The 20,133-nt window shown below is 45.3% G+C and overlaps 1 protein-coding gene across 4 annotated transcripts in view; it reads right to left on the bottom strand.

Moving 5' to 3' along the window:
- The window catches only part of LOC126334765 (uncharacterized), a 1,160,035-nt gene that overhangs the window by 238,433 nt on the left and 901,469 nt on the right, over positions 1-20,133 (bottom strand). For all 4 annotated transcript variants that reach the window (XM_049997344.1, XM_049997343.1, XM_049997345.1 and 1 more), the window contains one exon: positions 11,165-11,442. In XM_049997344.1, the coding sequence (XP_049853301.1) occupies positions 11,165-11,428 (264 nt within the window). In that variant the 5' untranslated portion in view covers positions 11,429-11,442. The remainder of the gene's footprint in view (positions 1-11,164; positions 11,443-20,133) is intronic.

Below are 20,133 nucleotides of genomic sequence, written 5' to 3' on the forward strand. Positions count from 1 at the left end.
GTCGTGCTTGGGTAGCGCAGTTGATAGAGCACTTGCCCGCGAAAGGCAAAGGTCCCGAATTCGAGTCTCGGCCCGACACACAGTTTTAATCCGCCAGGAAGTTCCAGCAAACCTAGAAGTTTCCTTTCAGAGCGTACTGATACAACAGCCCCACACATAAGAATCATAACAACCGTTCGCTCGACGAAAGATCCTTAGCACAAGGTTACAAATTTGCACAGGTGACACCAATACTCAAGAAAGGAAATAGGAGTGAAACGCTGAATTACAGACCCATATCACTAACGCAGATTTGCAGTAGGATTTTGAAACATATGTTGTGTTCGAACGTTTATGCATTACCTCGAAGGTAACAGTCTACTGACACACAGTCAGAACGATTACACAATATGTCGTTCTTGTTAAACACAAACAGCTCTTTATTCACACGAAGTAATGAGTGATATCGACTGGGGATCTATAGTTGAATCCAGATCTCTAGACTGCGATAAGATTTTTTTACACCGATCCAACTAACGTGCCTATGGTATATCGCTTCAGTTGTGCGACTATATCCGTTATTTTCTTCCTAAAAGGTCACAGTACGTAATAATCGACAAGAAATCATCAAGACAGATGTGACATCCGACTTCCCTCAAAGAAGCGTTAAAGGCCTTCTGCTGTTAATAACCTAAATAACCGATTTAGGGGACAATCTGGGTAAATGATGCTTGAAGATGACGCTGTCATTTTCCGTCTAGTAAACTCATCAGGAGTTCAAAACCAATTCAGAAATGGCTTAGATACGATAACTGAATGGTGCGAAATGTGGCAATTGTCTCTCAATAAGGAAAAGTGTGAGGTCATCCACACGAATACATAAAGCAATCCGTTACACTAAATACCTAGGAATTACAATTGCTAACATCTTCTGTTGGAAAGAGCACATAATAATGTTTTGGGAAGTCAAACCAAAGACTACGTTTAATTGGCAGAGCACTTAGAAGACGCAACAGGCCTTCTAAAGAGACTGTTTACATTACGCTTCTCCGTTGTCAGCTAGAATATTGTTGTGATGTATGTGATCCTTACCAGATTGAATTGACGGAGGATATCGAAAATGTTCAAAGAAGGGCAGCTTATTTTGTATTATCACGAGATAGGGTAGGTATCAGTGATATGATAAGTGAGTTAGGGTGGCAATCATTAAAGAAAATGCGTTTGTAGTTGCTGAGAGAGCCTTTCACGAAATTTCATTCTCCACATTTCTCCTCTGAATATGAAAGTATTTTGTTAGTGTCCCTCTACATAGGCAGAAATGATCATCATAGTAAAATAAAGAGAAATCAGAACGGGTACGGAAATATTTAAATGTTTATTCTTCTTATGCGCAGTTAAATAGTGGAGACGAAGAGAAATAATCCGAAGGTGGTTCGAAGAACTCTTTGCCAGCCACTTATGCGTGAAGTGCAGAGTAATCATGTAGAGATGTAGCAGGTCATGTAGCAGAGTTGTGACGTATTTCAGTAGGTATTTTCTTTAATTATTTCTGGAATATACACACACAAAAATTTTCTGTAGGTTTGTAATAGACTGATGCCAGATTTTGTTGTTGCTCAGATAACATAAATTTTGTGCGCATATGTTTCAGGAACAATAAAAGAAGAACTACTGAAGATGCCACAGTTCTGATAAAAGTGTTTGGAGATCGAGCAAAAGAAAACAAAATTTGTGTTCTTGCAAGAGAGCAGGTCAACTTTAATTTATTACTATTTTCTTCAAGCAAGGGGGCAGGGCCTAAAAGTCCGTTATAACAATGGTTGAATATCTGGTAGTCTGCTTTTGTAGCAGTTTAAAGTGGAATGACGAGATAAAAATTGTGATAGAAAAGCTAATTGGCAGACTGAGATTAATTGGAGGAATCCTAATGAACTGCGTTACGGTCACGGAATCGAGAGCTTTCAAAACCGTTGTTCAGTTGAGTGTTTTGTATTGCTTGTCAGTCTCCCAGATCCTTATCTTGTACGATTAGTAGAGTAGGCAGAGATAATACAAACATGAGAAGTACATTTAATGACAAGTTGTTCAGTAATCGCGATATCGTCGCGGAGATGTTTATCACACTGCAGTGGCTGGTCCTGCAAGAGGGGCGCTGTCCACTACGGAGAAGTTTGCAGTTAAAACCGCTAAAGTGTTTCTTCCATAAGAAAATGCCCAGTACTTCTAGAGGACCCACGATGAGTAAATCAGGGGAATAACGGGTGTTACAGCGGCTCTGCACACAAAACTTGCGAGAGGCAGGGGGGGAATGATAGTATAACGTGAAGCCTGCCCTGCCACACACACACTAAAGCGGCTTTTGGGATATGAATATACATGTAGACTACATTGGGAGGTAAGGAAGATGCAGGTTTTTTGGCCCATTGCAATGTATTTTCTTTCAGGCGTGCAGACTGGTGTTGATGGGGGATGGAGAGGGGGATAAGGGAGGTCTAGTTTAGGATCATTTCCATTCCGCAAGAATATCAGTTATCACGCCAGGAAAGTATACGGTTTCGTTTCAGCATTCGAACCCAGAATCGATTCTCTTCATTATTAAAGCCTCTCCAAGGCGTGCGGTAACGCATACAGATCGCTCCTCCCCAGACTCCGAAAGAATAAATACTTGTATTTAAGGCCCCGTCGACGATGTGGTCATTGGAGACAGAGTTCTGTTTATGATTAGGAAAAGCTATTGTTTTCCAAGGAACCACGTTGGCATTTGCTTTAAGCAATTTAGGTAAATTGCGGCAAACGTTAGTCAGGATGGCTGGATGGTGGTTTCAGCCACCGACCTTCTGAATGAGAGTAGTATTTGCTAGTCACTCAGTTACTTTGCTCTCAGGCATCGAAATGAACCGAACGAGAACTTTGGTACTTTGCTCACGAACTATTTGTGCACTTCTCAGGCTGTTTCCGGCACGAAACTCCAGACGGCGCAGCGAGCACGTCTCTTGCCGCAGCTCGTTGGCGACGCCTCTGGCTGTGATCTGCATAGAAAGCGGCCGGCCATACGGCACACAGATCCTCAACAGTCACCGTCGACCACATCGCCTGCCATTGGTTGTAATGTGGCAGGGGTAATCAGAAAGTTTTAACTATATCGTCGACACAGGAAAATCATGTAATCAATTTTGCTGCGCAGAGTAGCCGTGCGGTCTGGTGCCTTGTCATGGTTCACGCGGGTTCTCCCGTCGGAGGTTCCAGTTCTCCCTCGGGCGCGGGTGTGTGTGTTGTCCTTAGCTTAAGCTAGTTTAATTAGTGTGTAAGCCTAGGGACGGATGACCTCAGCAGTTTGGTCCCATAGAACCTTACCACAATTTTTTTGAAATCAGTTTTATTTATTTATTTATTTTGCAAGCACACGGTACAGTCATATTAATGTGACCACCGCCTATATTCGTCGTCAATGTGCAATAATATGGCAGGCGACACTACTCGCAGTGGAGCGTATACAAATCGTGTCGGGGGATGCGGAAAACAGTGCAATAGTTGTCGTAATGCGCAAATGAACCTATTTATCTGACGTGCAAATGGGCATGATCATCGACTTTTGGGCCAAGCGTGGGAGCATTTCTGAAACAGATTAAATCTCTAAAGCATTGGCATATTGGCATGATTAAAATATACGGTGCATGGCAAAATAGCGCTATCGAAAACCGGCGCTGAGGCAACTGTGCTGAACAGTAGCAGTAGACGAAAGGGGTGAACGACGGCTGCAGAGTTTCGTACGGGTGAATAGACGTGCAGCTGTCGGAACCCTGACCGTCTAGATGAACCCAGGGGCTACCCACAGTGTCCTCTCAAATGTTATTAGCAAACGTTGCTGCGTATGGGTCTCCACAGCAGGCAGCCGTCTTCCATGACAGATGGCCTTTGGCGTGTACGGCGTGGAAAGTCTGAAAGGAAACATCCTGCATCTATCGTCGGAAGGATTAAAGCCGGAGAATGGAGCTTTACGGTCTGGAAAAAGTAAGTTCCTGGCATTCCCTGAGTATCTCGTTATTCTGGAAGTCACAGTGAATCAAGTACGCATTGTCCTTGGGGGCCATGTCCACCCATACGTGCCATTTGATTTTCCTCGGGACAGTGGCATCTACCAGGAGGCCAACGTAACGTGCCTCATAGCTCGTAGTGTAGGTGCGTGTTTCGAAAATCACCAGGGTGGGAACCTGTGGGACCACCTTAATCTGGCTTTTCGCACCACGGATTCTCATTCGAGAAACCTAGCGCAGCTGGCCAAGGCGCTGCTATCATAATGGCTCCACATCCCTGTAGGTATTTTCCAGAACCTCACTGACTCCCTTCCTGCACGTCTCGCAGGGGTCCACACAGCGAAAGGTGGTTATTCAGGTTTCTGGCATGCGGTCGCATTAATGTGACCGAAAGTGTACATGTCTGCAGTCACGGCATACATTGAAGTCGATGCGCTACAATACAGTAGCACGCAGCTAGATGAACCGAAAAAGAAAGGGCAGCCCATTGCTACAATGGATTATCCTACTGAAATTCTTTTTCGGCAGAAGCGAAACCGCTGTGTAGTTGAGTTCTTTAGCCTTCTGGATTGGCCAGACAAAGTCAGGCCTTGTCTGCTGCTGCCGAAAACGAATTACAGCACGATACTACACTTTGTCTGCAATCTGCAACATTTTATTTTTGCTTCTCTAGCGATGCTATGGAAATGTGGTATTCGGATTTAAATACACGTACACATGTATCCGCAGACAAGCTGCAGAGATGCTAGCCAGGGCGAGTCACTGCAGTCATAAACGAGCTGTTTTCAGCTAGCATCTGTCACAGCATTTCACCATCACGCTCACTCTCAGTACACTAGTACGCCCATTCTGTTGGCAACCGCCAGTGTCACTGAAATTGGGGACTTACCTGCAGCGTCACGACAGGGGGTCTACGTGACGCCTCGAACGTCTACGTAATCAACACGCCTAACCCTGGCGCCAGATAAGTACTGGCCGTCCATGTAAGAAGAAACATCAGGTTAGCAATCTTCTTGGAGTAGGCTATCGCCTGAGGCCCGCAGAAGCGTCATCGCTCCTCCGCCTTCCACGACCCCTATCCTATGGGATTGCCTGGCCCAGCATCAGCTCCTATGGACCGTGGGTCGAAGTAGGACCTTTGTAAGCAGTGACCTGCTTAGCGATTACCGTCACAAGACGCCACCACGTAGACGTCATGGGCTGGGGTTCGCTTCCCAGATGCCACCGATTCCGTTACCAGCCGCTTATGCGGCAGGATGCATCACACATTACTCGTGCCGTACCCTTGAGCAACGGTGTGCGGACATTTGCCACGACTTTACCTGCTCCGAAGGGTTGGGTCCCTTGTCTCCCCCTCCCCTTCTTCCTCCTCCTTCTCCTCACTCGCCGCCCAACCCGCAGTAAAGGTACTTACTGAGCCTTTCCGCTGGTTTTCTTAACATAGGACCAGAATCTTTATGGATTTTCCGCCACATTTCTAGAGACAGTTTCGTTGTGGAAACTATTAAATGCATCTCGCATTGAAATCCGCACCAAATTTCGAGCCACAGTAAAACTTCGCCAATCTTGGAGATTTTACGTTCTTCTAAATTATACGTGCCGTTTTCGGTGCTCCTGCAGCAGCTTTGTGTCGTGTTTTGTGTACCACGTGGGATCAGTTCCGTCTGATATTAATTTATTTCTTATGAATCTCTCGAGTGCTGTTGATTCTATTTCTTTTAACTTAAGCCACATATGTTCTTCACTTACATTGTTTGGAAGGATTGGAGACTGTATCTTAGAAAGACGTCAACCGAATTTTATTATATATATATATATATATATATATATCGCATTTAGTTTTGGTGAATTTCTCTGTTACGGAATTGAGTCTCGCTACGGCTGTCTGTCACTAATCCCTGTACCCGTCGTGATGCTAAGGATTCTTTGTAGGCAAGAGGTCAAGTGTGTTTTCGTAACCATTTACAATTTGAATGGCCTCATGAACTAATTGTTCAAAATAACTTTATAAAAAGTATTTAGAACAATTATGGAAGTTGTTTCCTATTTACGGTAGGGTCTGAAAATGCATTTTTGTCGACATACGGAAGGTGGATTGAAGTCACTGCCAACTATAATTGTATGAGTAGGGTACGTATTTGCGATGAGACTCGCAATTTCTTTGAAATGTTCAGCGACTGTTTCATCAGAGACCGGGGGTTGGTAAAAGGAGCAAGTTATTAATTTATTCTGGTTACCGAATATAACCTCTGTCCATACTAAGTCACAGGAACTACCTGCTTCAATGTCGCTTCTGAGCTGGAACACACATTACATTATTTTTCCTTAAGTTGTGCTTCTTGTTTCTGTTGAGTGGAGATCATTACAATTACACCTTTCTCCTCCAAAACCTAGGATGCTTTCTCTGTGCCCCTGTTAATACCAGAGCTAAGCAATGTAGAACAACAACGTACGTTACAAGCATAGCAATTTGTATTACTTCATTTCTTTATTTATAACATTTTAAAATTGTACGTCGACTTTAGATGACATGTCAATCATGGATGTTCCTATCTCTGTTTATGAACGTACTTTCAATCATGCTTTGAACATTGTCCCGCTACACTTTATTAACCAATGTTTCCCCGGAAGGGATATCGGATTTTAGAGAGTAAATTATTATGGAGTATGTAGTTCTTCTTTTCAAACATTCACATACCCTTTTCTTCTTTCCTTATTGTCTTTTGGGCATGCAGTTGTAGTAATTAAATTAGGCACAAATGCAGCGATCAAAAAGAAATGATTAGCGTACATTCGCATTATCTTTACAGCATTCCTTTCCTGTTGCTCCCATGGCGATGGACTGTTTGTATCGCAATCAGTAAGCGTGAAAGGAAGCTACCATACAGACAGAGGGATCTATATTTATACTTGGCAGAACTAATTACATACTGACATAATCGTCGGAATTGCTTTCGTTTCCCAAAACATATAAATATTTCGATTTCGGTAAAGAAGATCTGTATTTCACCAAGATGTCGAAGAAGAAGGTCCCTTACGTACTTTCGGTAAAGAAGATCTGCATTTCACCAAGATGTCGAAGAAGAAGGTCCCTTACGTACTGGTTGTATCGAGTAAGATGTGGAGACAGCGGTTTGAAAGCGGACAGAAGAAGTACGAGGAAGGGCGTCCCTTACCTGAGGGATCGCTTCCTGGCGTAGGGGCAAGTGTGGCAAATGTCCGGCGTGGCAAATGTCCGGCATTCGTGAGCAACTGGCACATCTCTGGCCATCGGCTGGGAATGCCGACGTCACCGCATCGCTCGCCTCTCGAGACGCGCTGAGCCCTGACGGCCGCGGTTTGCACGCAAGAGTTCGTTACCGCCAATGACCGTGGGTTCGGCTACTCCCTCCCCGCCCCTCCTCCCCACGTCCCGCCACTCGCCTACTAGACTTGCGCACTGAACAACACTTGCATGCTGTACAAGAGGAATAACGCAGCTAGCTCCAGCATGGGCGCGGGCCGGCAGAATTAGCTCCTGCTTCCAGCTAGTGAAACTCAGTGCCCAGGGTAAAGGGGTCAGAGCTGCTGCTCTGACAAGTCCGCTCGGGATCTTGCAACGTTGACCAAGGTGGACGCTAACCAGGTACTGTCCGACGCCGTTACGATGATAAGCATTAATTACATAACTTCTTCGTGGAGTAATTCAAACTTTATATCTCTACTTCTCGTAGGCACACTGTACATGTTGAACAAGTCATCGACTTTACTCTGTACACACGTAACAAATACATTTACTGTATTTTCATATTTTTGTTTGACATGTACTGAACGAGAATTTAATTTCAAATGTTTGCCAGCGCAAGGATCTGATTAATATTTTCGTGGGAGATTACTCTTAGCTGTAAGGCAAATGTCGAAACTGGAAAGCCATTCACAAATATTGTCAGTCTGGACTGTGTCAGCGACACTACCATCTAGCATGGTATTCGGTTGCAAATACCCTGCCTCCACAAAAAATCAGATCTGGAACATCTGCTGTACGTTTTGCAGTTGAAAAGTATTTTTAAGGTTTTCAGCTGTCTTTACCATGAATACCGTCTACATCTTCTCGTTGGAAAGTAGCTTTGCTAGGAGCACTCGTACGCCCGTTTTCTATTCAGTCCATGACGGTTGTACAGGGTTATTCAAAAAGATGGACCCAATTTTATTAATTTGAGTTTCATGACATATAAATGGGACGAATACTCTACATACAAAAGAAAAGAAGAAGGTCTAAAATTTTGTTTTGTTAACCATTAGTTGCGTATATAATCGCTAGGACATAGGTGCGTAAAGGGCCGCTGGGGTACTCGCGTCAATAGGCAGTTTTGAGTAAGATGGATACAATGCAGCAAAAACGTTTTCTGGACGGTACCTACAGTGCAGGGGGCATTTCGCCTCCGATTCGGCAATGAACCACCAGCTAGGAAAAGCACAAGCCGTTGGTTTAAGCTATTTCATTTAACAGGCCAGCCGCAGTGGCCGAGAGGTTACAGGCGCTTCAGTCTGGAACCGCGCGACCGCTACGGTCGCAGGTTCGAATCCTGCGTCGGGCATGGACGTGTGTGATGTCCTTATGATAGTTAGGTTTAAGTAGTTCTAAGTTCTAGGGGACTAATGACTTCATATGTTAAGTCCCATAGTGCTGAGAGTCATTTGAACCATTTTTGAACCATTAAAGCAGATGACTCTACAAAAGAAAAAGCCCGGGCCTACCGCAGTTGTCAGCGGATGACGTCAGACGTCTAAATGACATTTTTGTTAGCAGTCCACATGCAAGTCAAACGATGGTATGACAAGTTCTGAGACAGTGTTTGCTAAACAAGCCCAACGGTTTACAACTTGCACATGATCTCCTTCAGAATGACAAAGAAGAGCGTACTGATATTTGTGGTGATACGTTGCAATTGTTGGAAGATGATACGTTTCTCTCGCACTTGATTTATAGCGATGGGCTTAAGTTTCGTCTTAGTGGTAAGGTTTTTTTTTTCTTTTTTTTTGCGGAATGGACAGTAGATGGAATAACATACCTGGACATACTGCAACAATGGCTTTTTTCCTCAACTTACCGAAGATTCATAATACTTCAGTTTGTAACTGGTTGGAACTCTGCTTCACTGGCACCTTCATGTTTGAGGATTCAAGACGTGGCTCTACACTTCTGGCCACCGAGATCTGGTGATGTCACGCAGTGTGACCTTACCTTGCGGGACTGTTAAGGAGGCCGTTTACATCCCGCCTCTACAAACAGTTCTGGCCAAAGGGAGCAATCGTGTCACTGCTGCGGCGAACTCAAGCCCTGCTTATTAGCGTGTGGTGCGAGACTGGCTGCTGCTCACATGTTTGCCATGTAGAAAAAGAAAAACCTTCCAAATTTCCTCCTTTCATTTGTACACTCCTGGAAATTGAAATAAGAACACCGTGAATTCATTGTCCCAGGAAGGGGAAACTTTATTGACACATTCCTGGGGTCAGATACATCACATGATCACACTGACAGAACCACAGGCACATAGACACAGGCAACAGAGCATGCACAATGTTGGCACTAGTACAGTGTATATCCACCTTTCGCAGCAATGCAGGCTGCTATTCTCCCATGGAGACGATCGTAGAGATGCTGGATGTAGTCCTGTGGAACGGCTTACCATGCCATTTCCACCTGGCGCCTCAGTTGGACCAGCGTTCGTGCTGGACGTGCAGACCGCGTGAGACGACACTTCATCCAGTCCCAAACATGCTCAATGGGGGACAGATCCGGAGATCTTGCTGGACAGGGTAGTTGACTTACACCTTGTTGAGCACGTTGGGTGGCACGGGATACATGCGGACGTGCATTGTCCTGTTGGAACAGCAAGTTCCCTTGCCGGTCTAGGAATGGTAGAACGATGGGTTCGATGACGGTTTGGATGTACTGTGCACTATTCAGTGTCCCCTCGACGATCACCAGAGGTGTACGACCAGTGTAGGAGATCGCTCCCCACACCATGATGCCGGGTGTTGGCCCTGTGTGCCTCGGTCGTATGCAGTCCTGATTGTGGCGCTCACCTGCACGGCTCCAAACACGCATACGACCGTTATTGGCACCAAGGCAGAAGCGACTCGCATCGCTGAAGACGACACGTCTCCATTCGTCCCTCCATTCACGCCTGTCGCGACACCACTGGAGGCGGGCTGCACGATGTTGGGGCGTGAGCGAAAGACGGCCTAACGGTGTGCGGGACCGTAGCACAGCTTCATGGAGACGGTTGCGAATGGTCGTCGCCGATACCCCAGGAGCAACAGTGTCCCTAATTTGCTGGGAAGTGGCGGTGCGGTCCCCTACGGCACTGCGTAGGATCCTACGGTCTTGGCGTGCATCCGTGCGTCGCTGCTGTCCGGTCCCAGGTCGACGGGCACGTGCACCTTCCGCCGACCACTGGCGACAACATCGATGTACTGTGGAGACCTCACGCCCCACGTGTTGAGCAATTCGGCGGTACGTCCACCCGGCCTCCCGCATGCCCACTATACGCCCTCGCTCAAAGTCAGTCAACTGCACATACGGTTCACGTCCACGCTGTCGCGGCATGCTACCAGTGTTAAAGACTGCGATGGAGCTCCGTATGCCACGGCAAACTGGCTGACACTGACGGCGGCGGTGAACAAATGCTGCGCAGCTAGCGCCATTCGACGGCCTACACCGCGGTTCCTGGTGTGTCCGCTGTGCCGTGCGTGTGATCATTGCTTGTACAGCCCTCTCGCAGTGTCCGGAGCAAGTATGGTGGGTCTGAAACATCGGTGTCAATGTGTTCTTTTTTCCATTTCCAGGAGTGTATATAGACTGTTCATGTACAGTTTACACTTCATGAAATGCAAACGAATTAAATTGGGTCCATATTTGTAAATATTCCTGTAATATATTGCTATAGGCTGAAAGGTAGTATTGACAATAGTCCAGACTGGTGTTTTAACTGTTAACGCGTACATTAATTACAATAGTCGCTTTGTCCCCTTCAAGCATTGCCTGTGGCTCCCAAGTTTGTGTCCGTGTCAGCTTCTACTGTGCTAGTGTTGTCAAGAGGTGTCAGCGGAAACACAAAAAGACGCATGGCCGGCGCACAGGTAGGGTGAGGAAGGTCGGCGCTCACCGGCAGCAGGCCGTGGTTGTCCTCGTAGTCGGGGCGGTCGGCGAAGCCGTGCGTGCGGCCGGCGTACCCGGCGCCGTGCCTGCCGCCGACGCCGACGCCGCCGCCGCGGCCGCGCTCGTCGATCAGCAGCACCTCGGTGAGCACGATGACGCCGAAGACGGCGAAGAACATGACGACCAGGAAGAAGCTGAGGCCGGCGCGCTCGCGCAGCACGCGCGACCGCTGCGACAGGCCGCGTTTGCCGCGCCCGCCCGCCTTCAGCATGCCGCCTCCCCCACCTGCGGCACACGGACAGCGCCGCACTCACGCACCAGGCATCAGTATCACTGCCTCGTTCTACACGTAACAGCTAAACACACAGAGACTGTTCTCTATATGGGTGTACAGATTATTTCTACATCTACATCCATACTCCGCAGGCCTCCCGACGGTGTGCGGCGGAGAGTACTTTGAGTACCTCTATCGGTTCTCCCTTCTATTCCAGTCTCGTATTGTTCGTGGAAAGAAAGATTGCCGGTATGTCTCTGTGTGGGCTCTAATCTCTCTGATTTTATCAAATGGCTCTGAGCACTATGGGACTTAACTGCTAAGGTCATCAGTCGCCTACAACTTAGAACTACTTAAACGTAACTAACCTAAGGACATCACACACATCAATGCCCGAGTTAGGATTCGAAACTGCGACCGTAGCGGTTGCGCGGCTCCAAACTGTAGCGTCTAGAACCGCTCGGCCACTATGGCCGGCTCTCTGATTTTATCCTCGTGGTCTCTTCGCGAGATATACGTAGGAGGGAGCAATATGCTGCTTGACTCCTCGGTAAATGTATGTTCTCGACACTTCAACAAAAGCCCGTACCGAATTAATGAGCGCCTCTCTGGCAGAGTCTTCCACTGGAGTTTATCTATCATCAAAATGGTTCAAATGGCTCTGAGCACTATGGGACTTAACATCTGTGGTCATCAGTCCCCTAGAACTTACAACTACTTAAACCTAACTAACCTAAGGACGTCACACACATCCATGCCCGAGGCAGGATTCGAACCTGCGACCGTAGCGGTCACGCGGTTCCAGACGGAAGCGCCTAGAACCTCACGGCTACACCGGCCGGCCTATCTATAATATCCGTAACGCTTCCGCGATTATTAAATGATCCTGTAACGAAGTGCACTGCTCTCCGTTCGATCTTCTCTATCTCTTCTATCAACCCTATCTGGTACGGATCCCACACCGGTAAACAGTACTCAAGCAGTGGGCCAACAAGGGTCTGCCACGGTAGCCGTGCGCTTCTAGGCGCTACAGTCTGGAACCGCGTTACCGCTACGGTCGCAGGTTCGAATCCTGCCTCGGGCATGGATGTGTGTGATGTCCTTAGGTTAGTTAGGTTTAAGTAGTTATAAGTTCTAGGGGACTGATGACCTCAGATGTTAAGTCCCATAGTGCTCAGAGCCATTTGAACCATTTTTAAGCAAGGGTCTGTAACCTACTTCCTTTGTTTTCGGATTTAATTTCCTTAAGATTCTTCCAATGAATCTCGGTGTGGCATCTGCTTTACCGATGATTAACTTTATATGGTCATTCTATTTTAAATCACCCCTAATGCCTACTCCCAGATAATTTACGGAATTAACTGACTATAGTTGCTGACCTGCTATATTGCAGCTAAATGATAATGGATCTTTCTTACTATGTATTCGCAGCGCATTATACACTTGTCTACACTGAGATTCAATTGCTATTCCCTGCACCATGCGTCAATTCGCTGCAGATCCTCCTGCATTTCAGTACAATTTTCCATTGTTACAACCTCTCGATATACTACAGCATGACTAGCAATTGGCAGCATTAGTAAACATGTGACAGTGTGTAGAATATTTCTGAATAAAATCACATCAGTGATGACAGCATTCATCTTACAGCTGAACCGGAAAGTATTTTAGTCATGCATCAGCATATAGCAATTTGCAACCAGTTCAGTCAAAAGAAGAAAGTATCATATGGAAATCAGGAACTTTTCCACATATTGGAGGAGGATCCAGTGGAAACGCTATAAAATTGACTACTTCTCCAATAAAGTATGCTATATCCAGAGTAAATGGTACGAAATCCTCTTTGCATCCTGAACTATAATCGTCAGTGTATTATGTTGGAACTGACTAGTATTGTACATTAAATAGTTCATGGTGACAACTAGGAAGAATCAGGTCAAATTACACCTGAACCCTATACTGGTTTGTTATTGCTGAGTGGTTTGTATAAATCATATGGTGACTAAACAGAGAGTCTATGGTTAATTAAAAAGAGTAGACAGCAGCAATGCTAAAGTGGACCGCAAAAGTCAAGCAGCGTGCGGTATTTCCTTAAACTTAATTCTGGTTTACAGTAACTTTGAGGTAAGTCTTAATTCGGACTATGAATTATGTCGAGAGAGTGAAAGAGAGGAGTTCGAAGAAGGAGACTGTGGCAACAAACATACATAAACAAACGTTTTGCGTCATCCCAACACGTCGTGCAGGTAGGTGTGTTGGTATTGAGATGTTCCTGTTCCGATTGGAATGTCATCCCTGACGGCTACCCTGAGTGGTAGGTATGGGTAGAACGCCACACTCCAGTCGGCTGCAGCATTTCTTTTGAAAGTAAAGCACCAATAGGAATGCAATACCGACGTCTGTGGAACAATAGAGTGAGAATCGATCATGCTGCGAAGAACATTCGCGACCATTCCGCATCATAACCTTAATCATAGAAAACTTGCCTACTAGGATGTTTGCACAGGAATCAAAATGCAATCGGTTCCAGCTGACAGTTGGCGTTGAGAACTTAGACCACATAGGCCGTTCACGTTCGATAGCAGCACATGATGATCGATATTTACGACTCTTGAGTCAAAGGAAGTGTGGTCTGAGCGCTCAGTAACTGAATTCGGCATTCGAGGTGCCTACAGGATGTCATGAATCTCACCAAGCTGTTAGCGAACGCTTGCATATGCGAATATATATTCCCTATGCGAATCTATATTCCTAGGGACCACGGTCGGCCCAAAGTCGTACACAAGAACAAATGGTTCAAATGGCTCTGAGCACTATGGGACTTAACTACTGAGGTCATCAGTCCCCTAGAACTTAGAACTACTTAAACCTAACTAACCTAAGGATATCACACACATCCATGCCCAAGGCAGGATTCGAACCTGTGACCGTAGCGGGCGAGCGGTTCCAGACTGTAGCGCCTAGAACCGCTCGGAAACTCCGGCTGGCGTACTCAAGAACATCCTGGTCTTTGTTACAGATGGAAAAAAATTGCAGAACGGGCACCCCAGGATTGGCGTGAGGTGTTTTTACGGACGAAACTCGGACGTGTTCGGTTCCTGGAAGTCTCAGACAACGTGTTCAGAGACTAAATTCGCCTGATGTAAATCCTATGAAACATATCTATGCCATTATGGGGCGACATTACCGCGAACGCAAATGAACGGCCCATTATTCACGTTAATTACATGACCTGTGTTTAGATACCTAATGCCACATACCTCCGCAAACCGGCGAAGAAACTGTAGGATTCTTGACACGCAGAATCGGTGATGTATTTCGTTCCAAAAATGGACAATCTATTAAGAATGTTATCATAATGCTTTGGCTCATCAGTGTACATAAATGAACGAGCGGACAGGGTGGAGAGAAATACAAGGTTTTTGCTGATGAGGTTTTGGTTTTCGGGTAGGTATCGGCTTTGAGTGACTGTAAGAGATACAAGAAGACTTAGACAATATTTCTAGTTGCCGTGATGAACGGCAGCTAGCTCTAAATGTGGGAAAATGTAAGTCGATGTAGATGAGAAGGAAAATCAAACTCGTAACGTTCGAATACAGTATTACTAGAGTCCTGCTTGACACGTTGGTGTGACCTATTCTTGAGTACTGCTGGAGTGTTCGGGTCCCGTACCATGTCTGATTGCAGGAAGACTTCGAAACGGGAGGGCTGCTAAATTCGTTGCTGGCAGGTTCGAACAACAAGGAAGTGTTACGAAAATGCTTCGGGAACTCAAATGGGAATCCCTGAAGGGATTTCGAGGAACACTACAGAAAAAAATTAGAAAATCGGCGTTTGAAACTGACTGCAGAACGATTCTGTTGCCTCCAACATACGCTGCACGTAAGGACCACATAGAAAAGATACGAGAAATTAACGATCATTCGGAGGCATATAGACATTCGGGTTTTCCTGGTTCTGTTTGCGAGAGGAACAGCAAGGAAAATGACTAGTATTGGTACGGGGTACCTGTAGCCACGCGCCATAAGATGGATTGCGGATTACCGAGATAGATGTAGATGTATAAAAGAGGCAGATATTACGCAGCATCAGCACAGCACAGACGCAGTATGAAGGTATATCTTTCCAGTTTTACCAAGTGTCCGCGCTGAGTATCGTTTCAGGGATTAACAGGTTTTACGAAGTTTAGTCAGATTTAAAACAGAGAAATTAGCAGCTACAGCTGAGTCGGCGTAAGCTGATCCCTGACAGTTGCAGTGGGCTGGGTGCAGCAGATTCACGTGGCCACCTCTACCAACAACTAAACGCGATTTTGTAAACGTCCTCAACGTAGGTGCTGGGTCCAACACTGATACGAGAACAAAACGCAGGGTATGCTTGTCTCTGGTCGCGAACTGAACGCTGAGACCTTTATGGGATAACACAGACAACTTAAGATATAAGAAAGTAAGACAACGGGTCTAAGGAAATGAACAATAAAGTTAATCCTCTAACTATACATCTCTAAACAACTGTACAGAGAATAGATAATAAATCAAGTGACTGTCAACCTCCGGGCAAAAACAGTAGAACTGACATAAAATATTAACTTTCTGTTTTCCTGTTTACCGACAAAAAATGGAAAAATTCTGCTCAGTTAATTTGATTCAGCTTTGTACATATCGGATAAGCATAATGTGGGAAATATCAAGCATTCTAATTTTTGAAAAGGAGACTCGAAAAAATTTATAAATTTAGCTGACTCGACTTGGGAGTTTAAATAACGACATGGATAGTATGAAAGGAATGGCTATATTTACTAAAGCAAATTCTGAATGAATAAAATTATAAGTGACAGAATGCACTTTAGAGACACTTCTGATTACGTTCCAAAACAAATTTCCGCAGTTTTATTATAAATTAACCATGACTACGATACAACTTTTTCGCTCTTCAGCACTAAGACTGATGCAGCTCGCTAAGAAACTAACTTGTACTGGTCTCATCACAACTACAGAACGTGGTTTGCTCTAATAAAAGTCTTGGTCTCCCTCTCCTCTAAAAACCCCTCCCTTCTTCCCATCTACCTTGCACCCGCAACACACAAACATTTTCCTCCATCAACAAACTGAATAGTCCTTAATGCCTCAAGATTTGTAATATAATCGTATCAAGTCTTTTGCTCAAGTTTCCATTCTATCAAATTCGATTCAGTCCCTCAGCAATCTAGCAATCGAATCTTAAGCATGCTTCGGCAACAACACGTTTCAAATGTTTATATTGTCCTCTTGCGTCTACTGTTTATCATTTACATTCCAGTCTCATACAAAACTGCAAAGCTCATACAATTGGTATTCTGTACTTTATATCCTTTATACATTTGCCACTATGAGAGCTCTTTTAGCTCAAATAACAACAGTCACGTACAACTTTTAATGAGTCTCTGCGTCAGTGTGACCTGATTTCATTCTACTAAACATCTGTCCAAGACACGGTTAATTTCGTTCTACTGATTTCCGAAGTCCAGTGCATCTCTGACATTACAAAAATGTCACCTGTAACTTGAAATTCAATTCCTTCTTCAGATCGATCTTCGATTTCTTCACTGCTTTCTCAGAGCGCCGACTATATAACAGGGAGAACAGTATATAACCCTGTCTCATCCTCTTCAACTACAGTCTCCCTTTCATGTTCGACTAGTATCACTGCAATGCCTTTCTCTCCCTATATTTTATCCCTGATAATTTCAGAAGAGTAATGGAAAAAATAGATGACAAAAAAATTTATTTTGAGGTATTCAAAAACTTGGACAAGACGAGTTTGGCGATATAATAATTTCAGAACTGTAAAGGAAAAGAAATAGATAACCAACAAAAATTTATTTTGAGGCATTTAAAAACTTGTTATCAGAATCATTATCGGCGGCTGGATGGAAGCTTCCGATCCGCTGAGCGACAGAACAAAAATTTTCTAAGGTCTTTTACGGGATTGTCTTCAAACGTTTCCTTAGACGGTATCAAGTAGGTGCGATACCAAGTATGGTATCGTGATATAGTTTTTTTCGTACGAGAGAGGAACACAATGCACCAGTCCGAAAGGCTTTTGTTTGCGTAACTTTCTGTGTTGACTTTCCCGAATGCGTGAAGTAGACAAATACTACGTGACACTAGCAAATATGAATTTGCGTTGCTAAAATCGAAGTAGTCCTACACTCAGGCAGTGAGTGTAGGGGAGCAGAAGCAGGAATCATGGATCGCCGTTCTAGGCAAGGTCCTAGTGTACGTGGTTTGCCATTGTCTTAATCCGATCTGCTATGAAGCGTCAAGTGTCTTTATGTATCGCGTGGTGGAATGTTATAAGTGTTTCTGCATCATAATGTTGGGTTTGTGTTTTTATGGATCAAGGGAAACGAGAGTGCGAGACCTGGTGTCGGCATATTGCCTCACGAATAACACAAAGGGGCCTGCCATGCTTAACATTCCCATATAACGGACGGATCACCATCCATAATGTCATGTCATGTCAAAGCAGTTCACTTCATGAGACACTGATTTGGAAATCAGTTCAGAACATTGGCGCAAAGACTGGTGATCACGAAGTATACGCCACCACCTCTTCTCCCATTTTCCGTCAAATATTGGCTTTGAGGTTTGCCGATAACATTGTAATTCTGTCAGAGACAGCAAAGGACCTGGAAAAGCAGCTGAACGGAATGGACAGTGTCTTGAAATGAGGATATAAGGAGAACATCAACAAAAGCAAAACGAGGATAATGCAGTGTAGTCGAATTAAATCGGGTGATGCTGTGGGAATTGGATTAGGAAATGAGACGCTTAAAGTAGCAAATGAGTTTTGCTATTTGGGGAGCAAAGTAACTGATGATGGTCGAAGTAGAGAGGATATAAAATGTAAAGTGACAATGGCAAGGAAAAGCGTTTCTGAAGAAGAGAAATTTGTTAACATCGAGTATAGTTTTAAGTGTCAGGAAGTATTTGTATGGAGTGTAGCCATGTATGGAAGTGAAACGTGGACGATAAATAGTTTGGACAAGAAGACAATAGAAGCTTTCGAAATGTGGTGCTTCAGAAGAATGCTGAAGATTAGATGGGTAGATCACATAGCTAATGAGGAGGTATTGAATATAATTGGAGAAAAGAGAAGTTTGTGGCACAACTTGACGAGAAGAAGGGATCGGTTAGTAGGTCATATTGCAGCAGGTAATGGGAAATGAAGAATCTTGCACAGGATAGAGTAGCATTGAGAGCTGCCGCAAACCAGTCTCTGGACTGAAGACCACAACAACAACAACAACAAAATGGCAGCGAAAATTTTTGGGCACCAGTTTGGAATATGCGCGCCTCCGAGTCGAACGCGACCACCCAAGCTTCCATTTGCGGCCTCGGCTACGGAGATGGGTCATAAAATTGCACACAACCGTGCAGTATAGTGTCAGTTATGACATACATTGTTTCGTAAGTGTATACTGTATTTCTTTTTTATCTCGCGCGCACTTTCACCCAAGCAGCAATAAAACACCACAGTAAAGCTGAGGGTGAAAATTGATACGCAGCGCTGGCAAACGTGATGGACGGATTGGAAACGCAACGTAAAATGAAATTCAATTAACTTGTTGCTTCTACCGTAAACGACGTGAAACATTTCTTCGAAAGAGTTTCCTTGCTGAAAAGACATTGTCCTGTTGGCATAGCGAGTGTGAACGGACACTCGCCTGCTTTTAACTTTTGCAATTATCCTGGTGCGGGCGCTTTGAAAAGTTTCGCACTCGCACTCGCACTCTTTTGCCTCGAATTTTAACGACGCATCCCGACGCCTTAACGATTTCCGGCAGCAGCTGCGACTCGCGACTCCGGGTCGGCCGGTGCGCATTGTTCACGAAACTGCGCGACGCGGAGGACCGCCGGCTGTGGTGGCCACCACTGTGCTGTGCTGCTGCAGAGGAAGGCTGGCGGGAGCGGGCCGTAATTGGAAAAGGAGCGGGAGGGGGGGGGGGGGGGCGGCGGGGAAGAGGGGCTCGCTGGGAGGGAGAAGCGGCGGCCGTCGAGTTACCACGCCGGCTTTAGCTACAGGCAACAACAGGAAATCTTTGTAACTAATTCTCTCTACCAAAAATACACAGGACCAAATGTAAACTGACGTGGGACCCCCATCTACGAGGGATGTTCTATGTTCATTTATATTTTACTTTTTCTCGTCAGTACATCCATATCTACATCTACATTTATACTCTGCAATCCACGCAACGGTGTGTGGCGGAGGGCACTTCACGTGTCACTGTCATTACCTCCCTTTCCTGTTCCACTCGCGTATGGTTCGCGGGAAGATCGACTATCGGAAAGCGTCCGTGCGCGCTCGAATCTCTCTAATTTTTCGTTCGTGATCTCCTCGGGAGGTGTAAGTAGGGGGACGCAATATATTCGATACCTCATCCAGAAACGCAACCTCTCGAAACCTTGACAGCAAGCTACACCGCGATGCACAGCGTGTCTCTTGCAGAGTCTCCACTTGAGTTTACATCTCCGTAACGCTATCACGTTTACCAAATAACACTGTGACGAAACGCGCAGCTCTTCTTTGGATCTTCTCAGTCCCCTCCGTCAACCCGACCTCGTACGGATCCCATACTGATGAGCAATACTCAAGTATAGGCCGAACGAGTGTTTTGTAAGCCACCTCCTTTGTTGATGGGCTACATTTGCTAAGGA

The sequence above is a fragment of the Schistocerca gregaria genome, chromosome 2, assembly GCF_023897955.1.
Source record: "Schistocerca gregaria isolate iqSchGreg1 chromosome 2, iqSchGreg1.2, whole genome shotgun sequence".
Lineage (NCBI taxonomy): Eukaryota > Metazoa > Arthropoda > Insecta > Orthoptera > Acrididae > Schistocerca > Schistocerca gregaria.